Here is a 12,239-nt window from a genome sequence, read left to right on the forward strand (position 1 = left end):
TTAGACAATGGAAATAGTCAATTCTGCAAAGTGAAACAGTGTGTTTGGAGATTCCGTGTCTTCTGCAGTGAATACATCATGTTAAATAGGCCCACACTTCTGAAAAGAAAAGCTTTCTCAATTCTCACTGCATATTAGCAGAATTTACTTCACAAAACAGTTCAAATGACATGTACAACTAATGATTAGATTAGACTAGATAGAACTTTATTGATCCCTTTGGGAGGGTTCCCTCAGGGAAATTAAAATTCCAGTAGCATCATTACAGGATAAATAGAGAATAGAAAATACAGAAAACTTCTAGATAAATAAATATTTAGATATACAAACATAAAAATATGATGATATCTGAAGTGAATAAATCTCAAATTTTATTGCTTGTTAATTAATATTGTACTCTACAACATGTTATACCCTGTGTTTTTAGCTTTGATGAAAAAAAACAACAACTAGAATATTTGTTGCAGAGAATCGACTCATCGAATCGACTCCATTGGAATCAACTTCTGGAGTCGAATTCGATTCAGAGTTGACTCCGATTCAGAGTCGACTCCAGAAACTCAGGTACTAAACAACCTTATAAGCTGGGGGGGGGGGAGAAATAGTATACATATGCAATTTAGAAATAGTTATTAGGTCGCATCTTATAAGTCATAAAAAGACACGATCTAGTTCATACTGCATTTTATTTCATATTATTAAAATTTTTTCCCCGCTCCGCTCCAGCAGGTGGCGATAATCACTGACGGTTGTGAGTCTGAATGAAGAAGTCGAATAACCGGAAGCTACTAATTTTAGTTTACTTTTCGGTTTCTAAATAAAATATCGAGATAAATACGACATTTTTGTTTTATTAAAATGGCAGGTCTTTCGCATAACGCTACAGACGATTTATTCGACTCAATTATAATGGCAGACGACAGGTAAAAAACCCCAAAACACCCAGTATTGCATTTTAGTTAATTAGCTAGCGAGCTAACAATGTTTTGCTAATACATTCAGAGTAAGAATTCTCAACGTTTCTAGAATAGAATTTAATGAGTAGACTTTTGGTTTTAACATTTAAGACTTTATAGTTTTAGCCCAGCTAGCTGTGCCATTTACCTACAATTGAGGGAAAATGTCTCCTATTTTGTCATTATAATTTACTGCAGTTGTTCTTTAAGCATCCTTAAAATAGCCTAATGAGTTATTGAGCTGATTAGACACACCTGACTTGATCAATTTAAGTAATTTGGCTAATTAGACACACCTGAATCAAATTAACCCCTAACCCTAGACTCATTGTGCTAAAGGTTCCTTACTTTTCCCTCCTTGTGTCAGGAATGATGTATTATTCTCATAATAAATAAAATTACTCTTCATTAAGATCATACACTACCGTTCAAAAGTTTGGGGTCACCCAGACAATTTTGTGTTTTCCATGAAAAGTCACACTTTTATTTCCCACCATAAGTTGTAAAATGAATAGAAAATATAGTCAAGACATTTTTCTGGCCATTTTGAGCATTTAATCGACCCCACAAATATGATGCTCCAGAAACTCAATCTGCTCAAAGGAAGGTCAGTTTTATAGCTTCTCTAAAGAGCTCAACTGTTTTCAGCTGTGCTAACATGATTGTACAAGGGTTTTCTAATCATCCATTAGCCTTCTGAGGCAATGAGCAAACACATTGTACCATTACAACACTGGAGTGAGAGTTGCTGGAAATGGGCCTCTATACACCTATGGAGATATTGCACCAAAAACCAGACATTTGCAGCTAGAATAGTCATTTACCACATTAGCAATGTATAGAGTGGATTTCTGATTAGTTTAAAGTGATCTTCATTGAGGGCAGCACGGTGGTGTAGTGGTTAGCGCTGTCGCCTCACAGCAAGAAGGTCCGGGTTCGAGCCCCGTGGCCGGCGAGGGCCTTTCTGTGCGGAGTTTGCATGTTCTCCCCGTGTCCGCGTGGGTTTCCTCCGGGTGCTCCGGTTTCCCCCACAGTCCAAAGACATGCAGGTTAGGTTAACTGGTGACTCTAAATTGACCGTAGGTGTGAATGTGAGTGTGAATGGTTGTCTATGTGTCAGCCCTGTGATGACCTGGCGACTTGTCCAGGGTGTACCCCGCCTTTCGCCCGTAGTCAGCTGGGATAGGCTCCAGCTTGCCTGCGACCCTGTAGAAGGATAAAGCGGCTAGAGATGATGAGATGAGATCTTCATTGAAAAGAACAGTGCTTTTCTTTCAAAAATAAGGAAATTTCAAAGTGACCCCAAACTTTTGAATGGTAGTGTAAGTACTAAGTGTTTGAAAAAAAATCACAATATAACTTCATATCATGTGCCTAAGCACTGATTTATATTAGTTAGAATGTAAATCCATCCATCCATTATCTGTAGCCACTCATCCTGTTCTACATAAATGTTAAACGAACACGTTTCTCCTTACAGAAAGCTTTACCGTATCAATGATTACATGTGCTTGTTATTTATCAACATGTTTTTTATTTGTTATTTGTTAACAAATCCTTCCTTCCATCCATCCATCCATCCATTATCTGTAGCCGCTTATCCTGTTCTATAGGGTCACAGGCAAGCTGGAGCCTATCCCAGCTGACTACGGGCGAGAGGCGGGGTACACCCTGGACAAGTCGCCAGGTCATTGCCGGGCTGACACATAGACTCAAACAACCGTTCACACTCACATTCAACCTGCATGTCTTTGGACTGTGGGGGAAACCCATGGAGACACTGGGAGAACATGCAAACTCTACACAGAAAGGCCTTCATCGGCCGCTGGGCTCAAACCCAGAACCTTCTTGCTGTGAGGCGACAGCGCTAACTACACCACCGTGCCACCGGAATGTAAATCAATTATAATAATTTATTTTTTCCAAACTGATTTGTTAAATGGCCCTGTGATGACCTGGCGACTTGTCGAGGGTGTACCTCACCTTTCGCCCGTAGTCAGCTGGGATAGGCTCCAGCTTGTCTGCGACCCTGTAGAACAGGATAAAGCGGCTACAGATAATGAGATGAGATGAGATTTGTTAAGTGGCTCACTCCGCTCACCTCTGTCATTAGTTTATCAGAACTTAGTTCTCATACTTAATGTCGTATTGTCATTAGTTTATTTTTCCTCCTTTCTTTCTGGAATTGGAGCCTTTCCTAGGAACAGAGGTTGTTAGGTAGGAATAAGTTCTTTTCGTATACGAAACCTGTTAATGTATCATGTAAAAACACCACAGGACAGAGAACAAATTTTCATTCCTACTTAGTTTTCTATAACCGTAATCTAATGGCTGTCGTGTATTCCTGGGATTATTTAAGGGTGTATTTAATGGGATGCTACAAATCACGAACCTTCATGAGACGTCTAAAAATGTGAGACCGGGTATAACGTACTGTATAGTTCATTCCAATTTTCAACCATATATGCTGATGTTTTTGTTCCTTGTCATTTTGAAATTGTTACAGTGAGGCAGTATGAGTATTCAGATCATGTAAGTGTCAGTAGTTTTATCACAATTCCACTGTATCATCGTTTACATCACCGCTGGTAATGTTACGACTGGTCACAACATGTTAATCCAATGATTCCAGTTCCCACATAGCAAAATATTATCATTGTTACAATAGATTAGCAGTTTGACTTTGCTGTTTTGCTGTAATTCCCACGTCATATTATGCATTACAGCATAATAGTGATAAATAAACGGTTTTCAGTGTGAGTATTAATGGGGTAGTAAAAAGCAAAGGGGAGTCCCATATACGATTCGTACATTGGGGGAGTGCCTGTTAGAGAGCGCACTTGTCCTGGGCCATCGGCATAGTGAGGTAGGGTGGCCAGTTCCTTTCCTCGCCGCCTTTTAACTTCCCCAGTGTTTCCACCAGGTCCCCATTCACTGCTGGGTGGACAGGGAGTGAGCCCCAGATCCCCGTCTAGCCGAGGCTCGAACCAGGGACCGTTCGCTTAGCGGTCAAATGCTCTAACCACTTGGCCACCTGCGCTCCAATGGGGTAGTAGAAACCCTTCACACACATTCACACACATGCATTCACACCTGGGACAATTGAATGTACCCAGTCAGTCTACAGGCATATTTTTTGGGGGTGGGAGGAAACCGGAGACCCTGAAGGAAACCTGCAAAGGGAGAAATGGCAAAGAAACTCCATACAGACAGTATCCTGAACTGAAGATTGAACCAGGGACCCAGGAACTGTGTGGTGGTAATGCTCCCACCAAGCCATCATTGTGTATTGCAAAGTTTGCTCCACCCCAATCATTCAGAATAACATTCTACATGTGTAAGCCTCTAATAAAGGTCAAATCACATTATCATTGATTAATCCAGAAACACATCTAACTCCAAGGGTGCACGTATTTTTTTTTTCTTCTCATATCTGCAGGTTCCATATAGATGGATATTGTGAAGGATTTGAGGAAGGAACACAACAGGGATTGATTGAAGGCAGAAACCATGGCATGCTGCACGGTGCCAAACTCTCAGCTGAGGTATACAGGCTACATCACATCCCACAATTTGTCTCATCTCATCTCATCTCATCATCTGTAGCCGCTTTATCCTTCTACAGGGTCGCAGGCAAGCTGGAGCCTATCCCAGCTGACTACGGGCGAAAGGCGGGGTACACCCTGGACAAGTCGCCAGGTCATCACAGGGCTGACACATAGACACAGACAACCATTCACACTCACATTCACACCTACGCTCAATTTAGAGTCACCAGTTAACCTAACCTGCATGTCTTTGGACTGTGGGGGAAACCGGAGCACCCGGAGGAAACCCACGCGGACACGGGGAGAACATGCAAACTCCACACAGAAAGGCCCTCGCCAGCCACGGAGCTCGAACCCGGACCTTCTTGCTGTGAGGCGACAGCGCTAACCACTACACCACCGTGCCGCCCCCCACAATTTGTGCTTTTCCTTTTTTTTAAACTCGTGTCTGTCATTTTAGGTTTCTTTTTATCATGGCTTTGCACTCACATGGAAGTGTCTCCTACAAAACACTGAAGATGTTAAAGCAAGGTAGGCCATTTGGGTTTTTGAATGGAAATACTGTATCTTCAGTATTCAGACCAGGTCAAATGTCTGTGTATCCTATCCATTTGTGGAATATGGGCATTCTGAGTCTGATTGTTTTCCCAGGAAACGACTGAAAGCTGTTGAGTCTTTGGATGCAATGATCCAGAAGTTTCCATATGAAGACCCACAGTATGAGAACCTTCAGGAACACATGGAAAGAGTGAGGGCCAAGTTTAGACAGGTAGAGTCATTTCTTTTTATGATGCCCAGGGGTGGACAAATCACGTGTGTGGGACAAGCAGATAACATGTCTGGACTATTTTTTATTAGTATAAATACACATGCGATTATAGAAAATTATATGCACTGATTGGTCGAGAAATTCAGGCTATTTCTGGATAATCACCTCGAGCGACTCGGCAAATTGGCGGCCGATCGCTTCGGCACAGTAAATGAGGAAGAATTACAAATTATGAAAGAAAATGCTGTTTCTAAAAGCACTAAAGATGCTACAAAGTTTGGTCTAAAACTATTCAAAGGTGGAAAACAATCTATTTTATCTATTTCAAAACAAAAAAGTATTTTACGTGAATCACATAGATAAGAGACACAAGTCTGCCTCACACTGTTATTACATTTGCATGTTGCTTTTGAAGAATGAAATAAATTATTTTTTTTAAAATATGATATTTTTATTATTATTAATTTTTTTAATAATCACCTGTGTGATTACATAATCATACTAAAACAATTATCCGTCTCAGGCTCAGTGAATATCGACTTTGTCTCAGTCATTATTCACAGATGTTCACTTTGCCATTGGTGAATAATTGTTAATTATTCTGTCCACATTCACTGGATATGAGCAATCGCACGCTCTGATTGGCTACTCTACTACTAGGATATCAGCTTGTATACCGTGAGTAGAGAAAAAAAAATTGGTGGAGTGTTTTGCTGAACCAACCGAGGATGAAATAAAAACTCTACTCGAAAACAAAACCCCCCCAAAAAATACAAAAAAAGCAACAAAATGTGGAATGAAAGTATTTGATTGTAATTTTTTTTGTAATTTTTCAAGAATTATTATTATAGCGCTTTTCACAAATTGTTACTGTCATTTCACTGGTTTGTTTACACTGTTCACCTTTTAAGCATTAAAATTTGTTGAATTTTTTTTTAGACTGGTTCAAAAGCTCAAATAAGTTTGAAAATTACATAATTGAAATGTCCAAGGAAGAATTAAATAAATGTCTAAAGATATTCTTTACTTCGGCACGACAGCAAGACCACACTCTTTACAACAGAACGACACTAAAGACAATTTGTGCAGCCATCGATAGGTTTTTAAGAAGTCCGCCTAAGCGGAAATGATTTTGTTGGACGTTTTGTGTAAAGTTTTTATTTATCGAGTTTGCAAAAAATAAAAATGCTCTGTTTCTCAAAATCCAGTGAATGTGGATAGAATAAAATAGTTATTCCACACAGTCTCGTCATCCATGGCTTATAGCCAACTTGGTGCTACGCGCCTCGTTGACTATCAGCTCATGTACGACTTGATTTCATAGAATAACTGTTAATTATTATATAGTTGGCGGCTGATGTAACAACCTACCATTATATCAGTAGGCTTTTTTTCTTTTTTTACTTCACCTACTCCTTCATATTAACTTTCAGCATCCTCCAATTCTTTGTGCTTAATGCTATATGTTTCCAAATCTCACCACCTGTTGCATTGCATATACAAACGAGGATGTAATCTTGCTGTTAGAAACTATTTTAGCCAAGCATTTTAAAGGAGAACTGAAGGCAATTTTTTTTTTAATTATCAAAATTCTATTTCTCTCATTTCATTAAAGATAGGAATGCATTTTTGATAGCTATTGTGTCACTGCTATAGCAAGTTATGAGTGTTTGAAATATGCTCTGTAATATATCAGTCCATATGTCAAAGCAGCGGCCGTAAACGAGATTCGTTGAGACCTGTGCGAGACATCGTAGGACGGAAGTAAAATGTACAGCAGAAATCAAAGAGACCGACATCTGCCAACGTTGTCAAAAGACGCGCGCGCCCTCTTTCGAATGCTGACGTAATCAAGCCGGAAGTTTTGTTTGTTTTGATAGCGATCAGGAAAGTTTGAAAAAAGTAGGCAGTAATCGTCATTTAAACTCGTTTTTGTGCAATATTTCGTTTGGAAAACAATTTTCAAAATGGCGGCACTGACACCTGGCTGACACTTGACGTTTTGAAGTCTCGCACAAGTCTCGTGAAGATCGCGCGGATAAGCGACGCCTGCTGTGGACCAAACGAACTAAATTCAACACGGCTAAAAACCGAATAGGCCGATAAGTATAATATTTAATTGCAATTAGTTGCCAGTACGAGTCACAATATAAGGTTACTAAAACCGAAAACGTAATTTAATAACATGTTAATTAAGAAATAAAGCAAGTTTAAAAATGACTTCAGTTCTGCTTTAATTAGCTTGAACATACAGTATGCTGGCGGCACGGTGGTGTAGTGGTTAGCGCTGTCGCCTCACAGCAAGAAGGTCCGGGTTCGAGCCCCGTGGCCGGCGAGGGCCTTTCTGTGCGGAGTTTGCATGTTCTCCCCGTGTCCGCGTGGGTTTCCTCCGGGTGCTCCGGTTTCCCCCACAGTCCAAAGACATGCAGGTTAGGTTAACTGGTGACTCTAAATTGACCGTAGGTGTGAATGTGAGTGTGAATGGTTGTCTGTGTCTATGTGTCAGCTCTGTGATGACCTGGCGACTTGTCCAGGGTGTACCCCGCCTTTCGCCCGTAGTCAGCTGGGATAGGCTCCAGCTTGCCTGCGACCCTGTGGAACAGGATAAAGCGGCTACAGATAATGAGATGAGATGAGATGAGATACAGTATGCTAGACAGCAGTCCTCATTTATCAAGCTGGATATGAAGGAATGTATTCGTAATCGCTCATTTGAGCATTTACACAAGAAATTCAATGTGAATGAAAATCTTGTAATTTTCAAAAAATGTTTGTATCCTACTCGTACTCCTGAGTGTGTGTAAATTTATGCGTAAGAAGGCTAACTAAACTGGCTTCAAATCATGTAAAATCACAGTGAGTTGTGACACTTTTTATATACAAGTTACACTTTCTGACCAAGACTTCAAAAGACACTTCACTTTGAATAAAGAAACAAAAACAAAAAGCCTTACACAAACATTTACATGCAACATAACTAAAAGATTGATAAATGCGGCCCAGTGTTTCCAGAATAAGGAATAAGTACGGGTGTGGAAACAATGACTCAGCAAAATACAGCACAAAAACTGTTTTTTATATATATAATGCTTACACAACACACTGTCACCACACATGTCAACACTTCATCAAGCAAAAATGAAGATGCTAGCCAGACTCATAACGTCTTTATGTGCGACGAGAGAACACCACAGCTCAAGAGTGTTCCGAAACATTAGCCAAAGACTTTTTCCTGCAAACGAGATCCTTCATCCTTCACCAGAGAAATTGTCAGGATAGTAGAAACCGTTTATGGCTACATAAAGTCACCCCTCACAGGAATTCAGGATTTTCATTTTCCATGGTCTGTATATAATTAGCTTGTCATATTTGTGAGTTAAATTGCGTTTTTAGCCGAGTTAAACCTGGAATTAAACACTGCAGCCAAGTTAAACACTGCAGCTTTGACTTGCCTGGAAGCTAACATTAGCTGAACGATATAGAATATGTGCGTTTGTACAATTGCAACATTTCTCTGTGTCATAGGTGTGTTCTTTGCTCAGCGTGGCTGCAGATTTCCGTGAGTATGTGTCTGGATCAGAAGGAATGTCATTCTGAAAGACTACAGAAGCGACCCCTGGTCTGAGGCGTCCTACTGCGGTGTGGATCACGAGACATCTTCGACTCATCGAAGCGAGACATGGTGCAGCTGTAGTGTATATGCAGAGTCAAGGCTTGTGAAGTGAACACTAGGACTGTTTTTTATAGTAAATTAATGCTGTGGTGTTAAAGGTCAGCGCTTCTATCATGACCTCATGGTAAATGCCAGGAAATGAGTCAGAAGATGATTCTTAGGATCTTGAGTGAGGCCTTTTGAGAAGGTGGGTATGTGCTGATCTGTGATCAGTTACTGGTTGACTTTGGCTTTCTGCTTGAATTTTCGTGTGTGAGAGAGAGAGAACACCATCTGGTGGTGAAGTTGGAGAAAACAGAGCCACCATCAGACCTGCTTATGTTAATCGATGCACATCTCCATCTGCTGGACCGACTCAGAACCAGATGATTAACGTTTTTCCCTTTTCATCTTGCTTACTGAATCAACACCTGTTATACAGCATTTCAGCTATATTTGCTTCAGAACTTTAATATTTTTGGAACTTATTTTTTAACAGAATACACAGAAATGCTTGTGAACATTTAAAGTGTCATGCTTCTTCTTAACAACAATTACATACACTCACTGGCCACTTTATTAGGAACACCCATCCACCTGCTGTTTTATGCAGTTATCTGATCAGCCAATCACTTGCCAGCAGCACAATGCATAAAATCATGCAGATACAAATCAAGAGCTTCAGTTCATGTTCACGTCAATCATCAAAATGGAGAAAAAAATTGTGATCTCAAAGTGTGACTTTCTTTCACTGTGGCATGGGTGTTGGTTCGAGCCAGATGGACTGGTTTGAGTATTTCAGAAACTGCTGATCTCCTGCGGTTTTCACACACAACAGTCTCGAGAGTTTACACAGAATGGTGCAAAAAACATTAAGTGAGTGAGTGAGCGAGCGACAGTTCTGCGGGTGGAAACGTCTTGTTGATAAGAGAGGTCAGAGGAAAATGGTGAGGTTGGTTCGAGCTGCCAGGAAGGATATAGTAACTCGTATTAGCAACTCTTTACAACCGTGGTGAGCAGAAAAGCATCTCAGCATGCAACAGCAGAAGACCACATTGGGTTCCACTCCTGCAGCCAAAAACAGGAATCTCAGAATCAAGAGCAAGTTCCTATTAAAGTGGCCGGTGAGTGTGTTTGATATCCAAGAAAGCATTTTAGGTAAGCTTGCCATTTTTGCCTATGTCATTACACTGAGCAAGAAGCTTTGATAATATGATCATAACTACACGAGTAAGGAATAAAACATGACAGAGCGTGTTATAGGAAAACAATAATCAACAGTGTGGTACATCCTGAAGTGTTTTATTCCTGTTCAGCAGCATAATTTTTTCCATCCTTCAAAATATTTTATTACAGAACAGCATGTTATACTTTTTTTTTGAGATGCTGGCCTCTTCTGCCCCTCGGACCTGCTTGATCCATCTGGTGCCCTGTGTCTGGTCGGAGTTTTATCGCACCGCTCCTGTGAAGGACGGCCCCATGAGGACAGTTGAGGGTTATACCTGTTAAAACTGTTAATATTATAGTCAGGCTGTCTGTTGTTGCCCAAATGAGGATGGGTTCCCTTTTGAGTCTGGTTCCTCTCGAGGTTTCTTCCTCATGTCGTCTGAGGGAGTTTTTCCTTGCCACCGTCGCCACAGGCTTGCTCATTGGGGATAGATTAGGGATAAAATTAGCTCATGTTTTAAGTCGTTCAAATTCTGTAAAGCTGCTTTGCGACAATGTTTATTGTTAAAAGCGCTATACAAATAAACTTGATTTGATTTGATTATCCATTTATAGTTACCATTAAAGTTGTGAAATGCCCACAAAACAAGTTACCTCCTGTTTGACTAGAACATAGATTATGAACCTGTCTTATCAACAGGACAAAAAAAATTGTCATGTTACTGAGTAACTGCAAAAATGTAAACTCCTGGAGCTCTTCCCACACTCAGAAATGGGGGTACAGTAGGAGTCCATTTCTGTCCCCCAAGGTACAGTCTACACTAATGTACCTCCTAGAGTTTATTATTGGACCTCAAGGTAACTATCTGTTCCTTTTTAGGGCCAAAAAGGTACATATATGTTCCCATACAGTATATAAAAGACACAAATAAGTACATTAGGGTACCGCCCAAGTGACAAGTACCCCTAAAGGCACAACAACGTACTTTATTTTCTGAGAGTGCATGTTGAAAAACTTTATCTCTGACTGTTACAAAGCATCCACATTGGAGATTCTTTACATTCCAAAACTGCTAAATAAACATCTTCCAGAAAATGTCACCATTTCAACAATTACACGTTTTAAAAATCTGTTTCTGTGATACATCCGCTATACAAGACCCTGTGTGAGCTGTTACTACAGAAATGATAACGTATTAGAACAAGCGCATTAAGATAAACTTGTAATTTGAATTGCAGCTGGCACTACTGTCATAGTTGCTGTTATAGGAAATTAATCAACACCTTCTGATGAATCAGATTTAAGAATTCAACAGTGAACAGTGGAAATGTATTTAATTGATTACATAATATCATTCTTAGAATTTGAATTCAGTGTGTAATCTGGATACGCATTGCCATTTGGCATTAATCCAGGTTCATGCATCGGGTAAATCCTTTGTTCATCATCCAAATTAGGTTTCTATAGTCTTGCTCTTTTGTGAGGTTTTGCTATAAAGAACTGAACCTCATATACCCTGAAAAAAAATTTAATTTCTTTGAGAATTTGCCTTCTCTCCTCATCCTTTGTTGAAGAACAGTGCCATAAAAGCTTCAAAGGTGTCTTGGATTTCAGTAGAAGTGCCGCCACGCTGGATCATTAGTTACCTCCTTTCTCCCTAGAGAACGAGTGTGATTTTTATCATGCGAATGCTTACACCTGCTCTTGGCCCAAATCCCAGTTACCTTTTGTTAGTTTTGGTTAACCAACCCCAGGCCCCATGAAATTCCTCCGCTGGGTCTCTCAATGCCGTTTCACGGGTGGTCAGTAAAAGTCTGCTGACAGATAGCGTTCGGCTACAACAATGCCACACTGGGGCCGGCGCAAGAGGGCAGGGGCCGGGCAACGCACTGCCGTTTTTTTTTTTGTTCTACTCTGCTGGCGCTTTGAGACGGAGGTGCAGCTCTGAATTCAGCCGGGTTGGCAGAGAATGAGAGGGTGGTGCTGAAAGTGGCAGCTGGTCTGCGCTCTGTGCAGCAGCAGGTGAACACGGGGCCTGATGGCGGCACCTTCAGAGCAATGACAGATAAAACCGCACTCTTCCCTAAAGGCCTCCAATCACAACATGGCAACGCTCGCTCCAGTCTGACCTGCCTTTGTGTGTGTG

The 12,239-nt window shown here is 40.6% G+C and overlaps 1 protein-coding gene across 2 annotated transcripts; it reads left to right on the forward strand.

Annotated features, from left to right (window-relative positions):
* Positions 1-768: 768 nt before the first annotated feature.
* lto1 (LTO1 maturation factor of ABCE1) lies at positions 769-9,446 on the forward strand. Of its 2 annotated transcripts, XM_060940936.1 has the most exons (6): positions 838-923; positions 3,880-4,005; positions 4,396-4,501; positions 4,965-5,035; positions 5,156-5,273; positions 8,799-9,446. In XM_060940936.1, exons 2-6 carry the CDS (start codon positions 4,001-4,003, stop codon positions 8,868-8,870), a joined length of 372 nt encoding a protein of 123 aa, XP_060796919.1. In that variant the 5' UTR covers positions 838-923; positions 3,880-4,000; the 3' UTR covers positions 8,871-9,446. The 2 variants fall into 2 exon arrangements, with proteins under 2 accessions (XP_060796918.1, XP_060796919.1); XM_060940935.1 differs by lacking the exon at positions 3,880-4,005 and having other exon boundaries at positions 769-923.
* The last annotated feature ends 2,793 nt before the right edge of the window (positions 9,447-12,239 follow it).

Source organism: Neoarius graeffei, chromosome 15 (assembly GCF_027579695.1).
Source record: "Neoarius graeffei isolate fNeoGra1 chromosome 15, fNeoGra1.pri, whole genome shotgun sequence".
Taxonomy (NCBI): domain Eukaryota; kingdom Metazoa; phylum Chordata; class Actinopteri; order Siluriformes; family Ariidae; genus Neoarius; species Neoarius graeffei.

Bases quoted from the DNA above. Each gene is read 5' to 3' on its own strand.
- lto1 (XM_060940935.1), top strand. From the start codon at position 859: ATGGCAGGTCTTTCGCATAACGCTACAGACGATTTATTCGACTCAATT. The intron at 924-4,395 runs GTAAAAAACCCC...TCATATCTGCAG, and splicing joins ATTATAATGGCAGACGACAG to GTTCCATATAGATGGATATT. The intron at 5,036-5,155 runs GTAGGCCATTTG...TTGTTTTCCCAG, and splicing joins ACTGAAGATGTTAAAGCAAG to GAAACGACTGAAAGCTGTTG.